At 43.1% G+C, this 12,471-nt stretch overlaps 1 protein-coding gene across 1 annotated transcript in view; it reads left to right on the top strand.

Annotated features, from left to right (window-relative positions):
• Positions 1–12,471, top strand: part of LOC311127339 (transcription factor 12-like) — a 94,646-nt gene that overhangs the window by 20,911 nt on the left and 61,264 nt on the right. Inside the window, exons 4-5 of the mRNA XM_084159167.1 lie at positions 854–936; positions 5,288–5,390. Of these exons, the coding sequence (XP_084015293.1) occupies positions 854–936; positions 5,288–5,390 (186 nt within the window). The remainder of the gene's footprint in view (positions 1–853; positions 937–5,287; positions 5,391–12,471) is intronic.

The raw sequence follows: 12,471 nt of genomic DNA, 5'->3' as shown, positions 1-12,471 counted from the left end.
CCAGCTACAATAGCCATTTACAACATTAACAATGTCTACACTGTATTTCTGATCAATTTGATGTTATTTAATGGACAAAAAAATTGCTTTTCTTTCAAAAACAAGGACATTTCTAAGTGACCCCAAACTTTTGAACGGTAGTGTATACTGAGATCATGTGACAGATCATGTGACACTTATATTGCACACAGGTGGACATTATTTAACTAATTATGTGACTTCTGAAGGTAATTGGTTGCACCAGATCTTATTTAGCAAAGGGGGTGAATACATATGCACGCACCACTTTTCCGTTATTTATTTTGTATAATTTTTTGAAACTAGTTATTTTTTTCATTTCACTTCACCAATTTAGACTATTTTGTGTATGTCCATTACATGAAATCCAAATAATAATCCATTTAAATTACAGGTTGTAATGTAACAAAATAGGAAAAACGCCAAGGGATGAATACCTTTTCAAGGCACTGTATCTCTGCCCTGTTTGATTAACTGCAGCCTTCGCCTTTGATTCAAGAGAGATTGTAAAGAAATCACTTTTGGAAAGCAATGCAACTTTGTGCAATGCTTTTGTTATGACCAGGGTTATATCACATTTTGAATAGTGTGTATGTCTAATTCAGTTCCTCTCGGGGTACACTGGTTCCTTTCCTGTGCTGTATGCTCCCTCTTTTTCTGTGTTTGTTTATATGTGTAACCTGTAATTCCAGCTCTGTCTAACTGTTAATTGTCTATGTGTGTGTTCTTGTGTGTGAGTGTGAGATTAGAGACAGTCTGTTAATGTGTGTGTGTGTGCTGGTGAGGAGTCTGAGGACACGGTGCTGATGGAGTTGTGCATCTCCTCTTCTGACAGGTATGGATGAGAGGCCAAGCCAGGCAGCGTCCTCCTGGGCCCCAGGTGGCCAGTCATCCAGTCCCTCCTATCAGTCCTCCAGGGTAAGAACACCGGCCCACTCACTCCCCGTGCACTCCCTCACCTCACCCCTCTCTCTCCCTCTGCCTGGACTTTCTGCACCACAACACATCATTTAACACTCATTACATCAGTGTGTTGCATTCACAGCTCACTGGAGAGGCAGGGAGGCAGGGAGGGAGAGAGCACCAGTCATGTTGTGTGACCTGTAATTGGCATACTTTTCTTTTCCAGTATGACCTAATTGCATGGCACCAATATCCTCTTAAGTGATGGGTTTAAATATTTTGTCATTTGCATTGGATTATTTGAGCTAAGCTGAAATATTAAGCATTTGTCAGGGGAAGCTGATTAATGTTGTGTGCTTTGGAATATTATGGCTACATTGTGGAATTTCTGAATTGGGGAAAATTACACCACTGTTTGTAGATCTGTGCCAATATTAGGATTTAAGGTGCAAACTATATTTATAGTAGTGGAGATCAATGGAAATATTGTTCGTTTTGGTTGATTGAAATTATAACTGTGACTAATGTTTATATTCGGTCATGAATATTCCTAGAAATTATTTCAGTACCAGCAACGAGTGATTAATTCATTCTTTCCATTAGGATTTCCAGACTATTATGAAATATTTTGGCAGTAATTCAAATTGTATTTCAGATACATGATCAGTTGCATTGAATTCATCATGCATCATGCAAAGAGATTCAAAATAGAATGATACATCACATGAAATAATACCACTACTGGTTCTTATAGCATTTCTGTTCAAAGTGTGAATATATCTCTGTGTCTCTGTATTTGTTGTTTGTCTCCTACACCATGGTGGTTCTGGGTGCCCTGTATGAATTTCATTTAACGTCAATCTCCTGTCACTTTCCATCAGAAATCAGTTAAATGTCAGATCTGCTCGGCCCGCATTACCTTGTTTATTTTCCAATGCCCTTCCCGAATGAACCTCTACAGGCTATGGTTCCATCGGCTGCCTGATTTGAATTATAAGATGGAGACGCTTGAGATATCTTTGCTTTAGGCATATAAATCAGCGTTTCTGACATTGCAAGGGACGGGCATCAGTAAGCAGACAGCTGTTTGTGCCTCCATACTGCATATATGCACACAAACATGCAAAAACCCACACATGCACACACACACACACTTCCACATACATTCACACATACATGCACACAGATACGCGCGGATGCACAAACACATACCAGAGAGCCAGAGAGATGGGGTTGTTTGTCCAGGTTTCACAGGTGTTTTATCAACCTGATTACTCATGTAGGCCAGAGAAGATACTTGCTCAGAAATAACCACTCTGATAATAGAGGATCGTATTTCTTCTAGTTTCTTTGCACAGCAAATTGCAGGGTCCTATTAACTTACACCTTATACCAAACCATTAATTTTGTTATTGGCGGCGCATGCTATTTGGGATATTTTGTAGACATAATTGAGAGTGAGTATGGACACCAAATTGATGGTGAAAGGCAACAGACCTACTATACACTGCCTGGTGTCCAGCCTGTCAAAGGTTCATCCGGATGACTTTGACCACAGAGAATGGAGCCAATCTCTTTAATCCCCAGGCACATTTGATCTCTGCCTGCACCACTACGTCAGTCCATTCATCACTCTGTCTGTCGATACTAACCACTGTGTGCTATGTCTTTGTGTCTCTGCTGCCCCACACTCATGCACCATAGTCACGTTGAAGCAGTGTACCTAAAATGCAGTTACAATGTTCACTAGCAATGTGCTGAGTGTACAGATAAATAGCCTGCAGCAGCACACAGGTACAGATATGTACTCTAGGTATTGACTACTACTTGGTTGTTATCCAGTGGTATTTATAGCACAATGGTGCTTATTCCCTAATCTGAGATTTCCAAATCCAAATCATCTGAGATTTGATTTGGAAATAAAGGGAGTATTAGGTCAAGCAGTGTGTTTCTAGCATGGAGCTGAGGCCCAGCCGGAAGACATGGAGGAGTCTAGGAACAGAGCCCTTTAAATCCATTAAACAATAGACAAGCACTTATCTACAGTTCAGCTTTTGTCTCAAAAATCATATTTCCATAATTCTCATTGTACTGTTTCATAAATTATGTTCAGCAACTCATACTAAGTAAGGTTTCCCAGAAGAAACGCTTTTCGGAAAAGCGTGTTTCTGTTATTCAAAGAGTTCAGTGTAGTGTGTCTGTCTGAGCGGGTCCTGCTTGGGCTCTTCGAGCTAGCAGTGTATGATTAGTGGACTGGGAACAGACTCCAGCCTTCCGTGCTGACCTTGGCTTCCAGCCAGCCAACGTATCATGGCTGTGCCCACCGCCACCGCAGGACGCCCCCGCAGCCCGCACGCCCCAGCCCCGCCGCGACACTCACCCCGCACACGTCCATCATGCCCGTATCATCCCTCCCCAAGCTGCCATAGCACAGCCACACATTCACCTGGGATGCCACACTCCATCTAGAAGATGACTTTTAAACGCCGTGGCGAGGGATAGGGGCAAGGCAGGAGCTGTGGCCTGCATGCTTAAGTAGTGATTTGACAGTTATGTAGCCGGCGGTAACTGGCCCCTTTGGTTGCAGTGACAGCATGTGTTAGTGTCTGGGCCAACGTAGGAGAGCAGTGTTTGTAAATGATGAGGGTTCTGTGATTGATGATCCAATGGTCCCAGAGGAGAAGACACAGGGTGAGCTGGGTAGTGTGATCTCACCCTGACCATTATCACCTCTGCCTTTCTTCTCTCTGGTCCTCCCTACCTGCCCCTCCTCGCTGGCCTTTTCCAGCTCTATGGCAGCTGTCTCCACGAGGGATGAAAAGAGCAGGAGGAAATAGAGGTCTGAGATGTCCAGATTAAGTCATTCATTACTAACTACTCTTTGTTTTATTTGGTTAAATGTCAGTTGAAACACACCTGGGGGATTTGATTTGTAGTGCAGGAGAGGTTTGTATGGGTTGTTGTTGCCTGACTGTGTGTGTGTTTGTGTGTGTGTGTGTGTGTGTGTGTGTTTGTGTTCGGAGCCTCTCACAGGGGTGGTGTTATTAGTGGGTCCGTTCATGGCGTGATTAACGGGGAGCGCGGCCTGGCAGAAACACAATGGGGAATCTCTGTGGATTCCCTCGACACAGCACAACACTCCACTGCCTTTGAAATTACTCCATCACCGTCTGCTCACAAAAAAAGATGGATAATAAGATTTACTTTTTTACTGTATGTTGAATGCAGAGGGTACGAGTTGGGGGAAAAAGCTCTATAGAAATTCTCGCCCAGTGCTGCTCGGTCCCTCCGGTGGGAGTTAATGTAGTTTGGGAGGACGCATTTGACTGGAGTGCAGGAGGATTTTCACAGGGCCTTGGATTAGCACTGCTACAGAGTATCTTTTATTGCAGGGGACCCTGAGTTTTCAAAGACCATACTGTGACCGATATTTAGACCTAAGCTCCTGAAGCTGATAACTGTCATGAAAGGGCACTGTTCAGCTGCAGGAGAAAAAAGCCATTTTTTAAGCTGCAGGTACCTTGGTAGGATGGAGGGCGGCAGTTTTCCCCGTCATAGGCTATAATACCCTGTTATTAAATGTTTTTAATTAAAATCAATATTGTCACAGTATATAGAGGTTTTTAATTATCGCGAGTTAGATTTGTTTTCATTCATAGACAAAAAATATCCTTTAAAAAAACAAAGCTGCATTTGTTGCGTTTAGTGTAAATGTTGCTTGGCAACATTTTGAGACTTGCTGTCTTTGGCTAAACTAATACACCACCTAGAAGGGTTATGGGGGAAACATTTTTAAACTGATCTTGGAAATGGGTATTGCATTTTATGAGAGGTTTGCTAGGATCTCTTGGACTTGTTCATGGCAGCCTCTTGTAGGGCATTGGAAGATGAATCCCTGCAACTACACCTTAGAACTGACACAAGTGACTGATGCTGTTATGTATCCATTTGGACTAAGGGTTTTTCCTAATCGTTTTCATCCATATGTGAATGTGCATGTTTGTGCATCATGCATGTTCTGATCCATGTAATGTGTGTACAATTAACATGTCAACATGTCTTCTCTCATAAAGCCCATTGCCTCTTCAGATCCACAGAATTAGATGTGCATCATTAACCTTGTATTTCCTAATCCTGAAACATGTGGCATATGCGTTGAGAGGCTCATCAGGGCACTGTTTTATCTCTTTTACAATCAGTCAGAGATTAAAAAGTCCTTTTTAATGACGGAAAGGAGAAACATTTACAGTTTCAGGGGACAGTTGACCAATTGTGCTCTCCTTCCTCAGTAATTAGAGTACTGTCATAGCACTCAATTAACCAAGCAGCCTAATAATGTGTTTAATACTCTGATCTCTCCCCCCAGGGTTTGGCAGACAGCCCTCATTATGGTGATCACATGAGTGACAGTCGATTAGTGTCCCATGAAGGATTGTCCCCGACACCTTTTATGAACTCCAGCATAATGGGTAAGTAGGTGCTTCTCAACGCGTCGCCCCTCACATGCCCACAGGTCTCAGAGATCCATTTTATTTAAAAAAATCCCTTTAGCCCTGTGTGGACAAGACATGTCACACATCTGGAAGTGGCAGCCCCCACAGCCCTGCTAGGCCAAGGAGAGTTTTTCCTCTCCCTCTCCCTCTCACTCTCTCCTTACTTCACCCTCTCTCTCCCTCTCTTTCTCCCTCTCTCTCCTCCTCCTGTGGTGACCGTCTTCAGAAGTTGACCCTCCCCCAGGGTGGAAGTCACGCCATCAGTACAGTTTTCCATCACAAAAGACTGTCTTCTAGCTATCAGAAAAGCCACCGGCAACTTCCAGTAGCAGGGGAGGGGGTGTCTAAGGAAGGGGGGTTAACCAAGCAGATGTGCCAGAGACCATTTCATACAAAAACAGCCCACCATCACCATTGTGGGATATCATTTAGGATTTCTAATAGATGCTTGAATGGCAGGTGATCTGTGATGGTTTATGCAGACTTAGCGTTTGGGTTTGTTAAATCATGCGTAGCCTGATTGTGCTCCTCTGATCTTGCACCACCACCTCCATTTGTCTGCTACCAGCAGCAGTATGATAATTCGCTTCCAAATAAAAGCCTTAATTTTGAAGCCAGTATTGACTCCATTCAGATTAGGATGCTTTTGGAGATTTACGAGCTTGAATTTACTGTGCTGGTCCAGTATATAATCACTGTTGAGTATGAATAGATAAGAATGATGATCACTGGTTTAAAACAAATCATAACACCATATTATAGATTTATCAAACCTAAATGGTGGGTTAGAATTTCTAAAGGTTATTTATTCCCCCCTGATGTGATAGATAGATTCTAACAATTAAAAGCTATATATTACACTGGCCTTTCTCCTGGCATCATTGTGATGTGTTAACACTTGACAGTTTTATGGGCAACGGAATCCCCAGCTCATTGTAAGATTGCCCTGGAGACTGGTTGCCATGCAAGGTGGTTAGTTTACGGATGGGTGTTGGTGCAGGAGACGACTGAAAACGAAACGTTATCTTCGTGGCGATTGATCACAGGATGCGTTTGGGAGGGTGGGCTCCTCTCTGTTCTCCGGCTCTGGCTGTAATTATGCTTATAAGTGGCAGAATATGGAAATGATCTGCTACAATGACGTGTCAGGGCATTAGACAATCTGATTGTGGGCCTAAATTGCCTGTGCTTATCAGAGGCTGGGATTGGAAGATGAGCCTGGTCTTCAATCAAATTTAATTTCAGCAGTAATATCTGGGATTTACATGGAATTACCTAGTTTGGAGCGACCTTATTAAATCAAGCCTGAAAGGTTATTCCTCACCAATGAAAGAGGTGGAACACGCATGCATGGACGTTATACAATTATGCATTACAATTATACACATGGCATTTCCAAGGGAACCCTCTGGTTGTACAGTACTACGTGACCCATTTTTGTTTGATCTCACCATTGGAGTTTTAAAACCGAGCCATGATCATCTAAATGGATTATCTTAATCCAAATCTCATTGGTCTGCAGTTTCCTTAAAAAAACATTTGGATGATGTAGCCACTTTGTTTACATACCTCCGTGTATGTGGTTACTCAAGAAATGTAAAAGAAGAGAACATGTTTTGAAGGATTGGAAGCATAGGTTCACTGACTCACTGCCACATTTACTGAGCTGTATTTTTGATATTGTATTTGGTATTGTATAAGAATGGATATTGTTCTGATTTGAGTGTTGATATTATTTAAGTATGCCTTGCTTTACTGATAGCTCTGCAGGTGGAAAGGGACAATGGCCCTCCTTACTCACTGCTTTGTGTGTGTGTTCAGACCCATACAGCCATTGGCTTCGACAGACCTGACTCACAATGACCAGGAAACCTCATTTGCAATGCTTTTGAACAACATCTAAATCAGCTTTAGTTTAGATAAGAAATCTGACCTCCTAAGACGTACTTAGTTGAAGAAAAGCCAGCAAGCCATTGTCCTGATTGTATTGTGTGTGTGTGCATGATTTTTGTCTTTGTATTTTATTCCATGGTTTTAAATGGAATAGAGGAGAGGGTTGGCTCAGACCTGACTACATCATTCAACCAAAGAGGTATGACATGTTGAAAGCAGCTTGGGGTTATTTGAGGTCAGCTATTGTGTATGATAATGAACTTGTTACAGTTGTTAGGGCCCAACAGATGGCTGGCAATGACTGTTTATTTGACATTATATTTTAATGACAGTTACCAGCAGAATATGCTGCATGACTTGAATAATGGAGGCTCATTCTATAGGTCATCTTTGGTTCATTGGGGCTTTGTCTTTGTACAGCTTGGGAATAGTGAATAGTAAACTGTGTTGGAAATATAAACTCAATGAAGCTATTCGTCTGTAGCTACATGTATGGAAACAGGAGTACCCAATGTCTTTCAGGAATCATATATGAATCCACATGAATAGATGATGATTAGAATTACCTCCTCTTGCCTCATGCAATGGCCTTATTATCTGTCCCTCATGAGTAAAGCCTGTGGGTTGGAGGGTTGGAGGGTGAGGAATGTGGATTAGGATGAGGAGAAGGGTAGGGTGTCGTGTGAGCTCCCAGTGATGGCACCAGCAGCCTCTCTTGGGGCTAGCGTAGTGCCTGAGTTAGAGCGGGTCAGGCGGTCTGCGCCTCCCCCCACCCCTCCCCCCTCCCCCTCCACCCCCGCTCTCCAATCCTCTTACTGCACGACGACATGTCCTCCTCAGCATGCTGCACTATCCATACATACAGTAGTGCAGGATCAGCTCACTGTCTCACTCAGAAGGCCATGTGGATCCCTCTGACTCAATCCCTGACTGCGTAGATGACGAGGTGGAGCAACACGGACATGCTGCTCATTGTGTTTCTATGTTGGTAGGTATGCAAATGCTGCTCCTTGACAAAATGCAGTAAACAGTAAATAATGGTAAGCTGGAAACAAAGTGGGAAAGGATGGAGTGAGTCTTGTAATGGAATGACTTGTTCAATCCCATCCAGTGTTACAAATGCACTATTCTTAATATTTATGACTCCCACTGACGTTCTAGATTTATTAAATACCTGTATCTCTGCTCCATTTTCACCCCTATTCTTCTGTTCACTGTAAATTCCATGTAAGGAATCCTAGAACAAGTGTTCTAGAAGCTCTAAGGTAAAAGATGATTATGGCCTATGTCCAGCCCTCCTTGCCCTGTCTCTCTCCTGGCTGCCTGACAGTGTTTATCTGAGGGAGGAGTGCAGGGTGTTGCATAATGCTGACTGGGAGTAGTTGTTTGAGGCAATATTTAATAAGCACTAATCCAGCTTTAGATTAAATAGAAATATGCATGCAGATAGGGAATCCTGCCTCTTCAGCGGGTGTAGTATTTACTGGTCAAACAGATTATGATCACAAAGAGAAATTGGTTTAGTCTTTTGTTGATATTCAAGACACAATCAGTAACAGTTTGCAAGGCAAAACACACTTGTTTTGGCTTTGGGTCATATAATATTTAGCACATTAAATATAGTCTCATAACTAAGCAGATTCAATTGTATAATTGGGATGGGAAAATCTCTCTGCTTTAATATACAGCTAAATCAGAGGAAAAATCTGGGCTTGTTACTGAGGTTTCTCACTCCATTTACAGTTCCTTCAGAAAGTAATTTAATTGTTTGGACATGATTTAGAAAGATTGTCTCAAGGCTTAAAAATATTTTTTAACCTGTCTCCTCCCCTTCATCTACACTGATTGAAGTGGATTTAACAAGTGACATCATTAAGGGATCATATCTTTCACCTGGATTCACCTGGTTTTGTACTCTCAGTGTATCTGGAAAGCAATTTCTAGAGTGTTGAAAGTTTCAAAGAGCACAGTGGTCTCCATCATTGGGAAATTGACCAAATATGGAACTACCCAGACTCCGCCTAGAGCTGGCCGTCCGACCAAACTGAGCAACCATGCAAGAAGGACCTTGGTCAGGGAGGTGACCAAGAACCCAATGACCACTCTGACAGAACTACAGAGTTTCTGTCAGAAGGACATCAGTCTCTACATCACTTCACCAATCTGGGCTTTATGGGACAGTGGCCAGATAGAAGCCACTCCTGAGAAAAATGACAGCACACCTGGAGTTTGCAAAAAGGGATGTGAAAAACTCTGAGATCATAAGGCAAAAGATTCTGTGGTCTGATGAGACAAACATTTTACTCTTTGGCCTGAATGTAAAGTGCTATGTCTGGAGAAAACCACGCACAGCTCATCACCCGTCTATTTTTTAAAACCCTTATTTAACTAGGCAAGTCAGTTTAGAACAAATTCTTATTTACAATGACGGCCTACACCGGCCAAACCCTCCCCTAACCTGGACGACGCTGGGCCAATTGTGCGCCGCCCTATGAGACTCCCGATCACGGCCAGTTTTGATACAGCCCGGGATCGAACCCGGGTCTGTAGTGACGCCTCTAGCACTGCGATGCAGTGCCTTAGACCGCTGCACCACTCACACTCTAACACCATCCCTACCTTGAAGCCTGGTGGTGGCAGGGACTGGAAGACTGGTAAGGATAGAGGGAACAATGAATGGAGGCAAATAAAGCCAAATCCTTGATGAGAACCTGCTTCAGAGTGCAAATGACCTTAGACTGGGGCAAATATTTACGTTCCAACAGGACAATGACCCCAAGCATACAGCCATAGCAACGCTGGAATAACTTCAGAACAAGAATGTGAAAGTCCTTGAGTGGCCCAGCTAAAACCCAGACTTGAATCCCCTTGAAAATCTGTGTAAAGACTTGAAGATTGCTGTTCCCCGCCACTCCCCATCTAACTTAACAGCGCTTGAGAAAATCTGCAAGGAAGAATGGGAGAAAATCCCCAAGTCCAGATGTGCAAAGCTGATACAGACATACCCAATATGACTCAAAGCTATAATTGCCACCAAAGGTGCTTCTACAAAGGTGTGAATACTTATGTAAATGTATTTCATTTTCAATACATTTGCAAAAATGTACAAAAACAGGTTTTCACATTGTCATTATGGGGTATTGTGTGTATATGGGTGAGAACATTTTTGAATTCAGGCTGTAACACAACAAAATGTGGAATAAGTCAAGGGGTATGAATACTTTCTGAAGGCACTGTAGCCCTGAGATTTCCCTGTAGTGTCACCATGCATTCTGGGTCAGCTTGTGGTCCTCATCTCTGCATGTGTATACAAAACATTAAGAACATCTGCTCTTTCCATGACATAGACTGACCAGATGAATCCAGGTGAATGCTATGTTCCCTTATTGATGTCACTTGTTAAATCCATTTCAATAAGTGTAGATGAAGGGGAGGAGACAGGTTAAAGAAGGATTTTTAAGCCTTGAGACAATTGAGACATGGATTGTGTATGTGTGCCATTCAGATGGCGAATGGGCAAGACAAAATATTTAAGTGCCTTTGAACGGGGTATGGTAGTAGGTGCCAGGCGCACCGGTTTGTGTCAAGAACTGCAACACTGCTGGATTTTTCACACTCAACAGTTTCCTGTGTGTATCAAGAATGGTCCACCACCCAAAAGACATCCAGCCAACTTGACACAACTGTGGGAACCATTGTTATACTGGCCCCCTGTGGGAATCGAACCCACAACCCTGGCATTGCAAACGCCATGCTCTATCAACTGAGCTACATCCCTGCCGGCCATTCCCTCCCCTACCCTGAACTCCTGAGTGGCGCAGTGGTCTAAGGCACTGCATCGCAGTGCTAACTGTGCCACTAGATCCTGGTTCGAATCCAGGCTCTGTCGCAGCCGGCCGCGACTGGGAGACTCATGGGCGGCGCACAATTGGCCCAGGGTAGGGGAGGGAATGGCCGGCAGGGATGTAGCTCAGTTGATAGAGCATGGCGTTTGCAACGCCAGGGTTGTGGGTTCGATTCCCACGGGGGGCCAGTATAAACAAATATGTATTCACTAACTGTAAGTCGCTCTGGATAAGAGCGTCTGCTAAATGACTAAAAATGTAAATGTAAAAAAAAATTGTAGTCAACATGGGCCAGCATCCCTGTGGAACGCTTTCGACACCATGCCCCGATGAATTGTGGATGTTCTGTGGGCAAAAGGTGGTGCAACTCAATAATAGGAAGGTGTTCTTAATGTTTTGTACACTCAGTAGATATGAGTGGCTCTATATCTTCAATATTTAAATTTAACATCGGCACATGGAGAATTCTCCTGGCCCTGTAATGTTGTTTCATTTTTCAGCTATGGTGAGCGATAGCTATACTTGTATCTGCTCCTGCAGTGAGAGCATGACAGGACTCATTGAGTTGTATTTCCTGAGAGCCCTATGCTGGTTCATAGGGATGACTATATGAGTACCAGACCAGGATCTTATTACCTGCTGAGTTTCTTCTCTTACTGTAGAATTGAGAGGAAACGTTTAACAATCTGAAGCAATTTGAACAATTAGCACAGATGATAAGATACAAATAGACTAGCAGCAGTGTGATTACCATCTTTGTGTTGAGCCTCTTCTGTTGAGTATAAGCACAGAGCCTATTCACCCACCTAGGTGAGGAGGAAAGGTGTTGAGGGTTACTGTACGCTGCTTCAGGTGCCAGTTTAAATGAGTCCTCTCACTTCTTTCAAGCCTGTTGGCTTTGAGCTTCTTCATTCACCTTGGGTGAGTTCTATTCAAAATCCTTTTGGCAGTGTTTGGTCTTTCTCTTCAGTTTGGCATAGACGAGGCCTATATGTACCATTAACATATAGAGGCTATGAAGAGCTATTGACTTTCATCCTGGCTCTCAGATGGCACTTGGAAGTCACTGCTTCATTTCGCAAGACAGGATTTATGCCGTGAGTCACGTTGATGGCTCTGCGTCAAAGAAGAAGAGAAAGAAGTGGAAATGTCCTACAAGGACATCCAGAAACATGAAACATCGTTGCTGTCTTTTGATCACTTTTCTTTTTTTTTGCAGGAAAAATCTGTTGCAACCTTCCTCTTGACAGTTGAAGTAGGTTTGGCGACCATTGTTTGCGGTGTGTTGAACGTGATTTAATGAGAGTTTGAGTATGAGA

The sequence above is a fragment of the Coregonus lavaretus genome (assembly GCF_964263955.1).
Source record: "Coregonus lavaretus genome assembly, chromosome: 4".
Taxonomy (NCBI): Eukaryota; Metazoa; Chordata; class Actinopteri; order Salmoniformes; family Salmonidae; genus Coregonus; species Coregonus lavaretus.
This window is presented reverse-complemented; position numbering and strand designations above follow the sequence as displayed.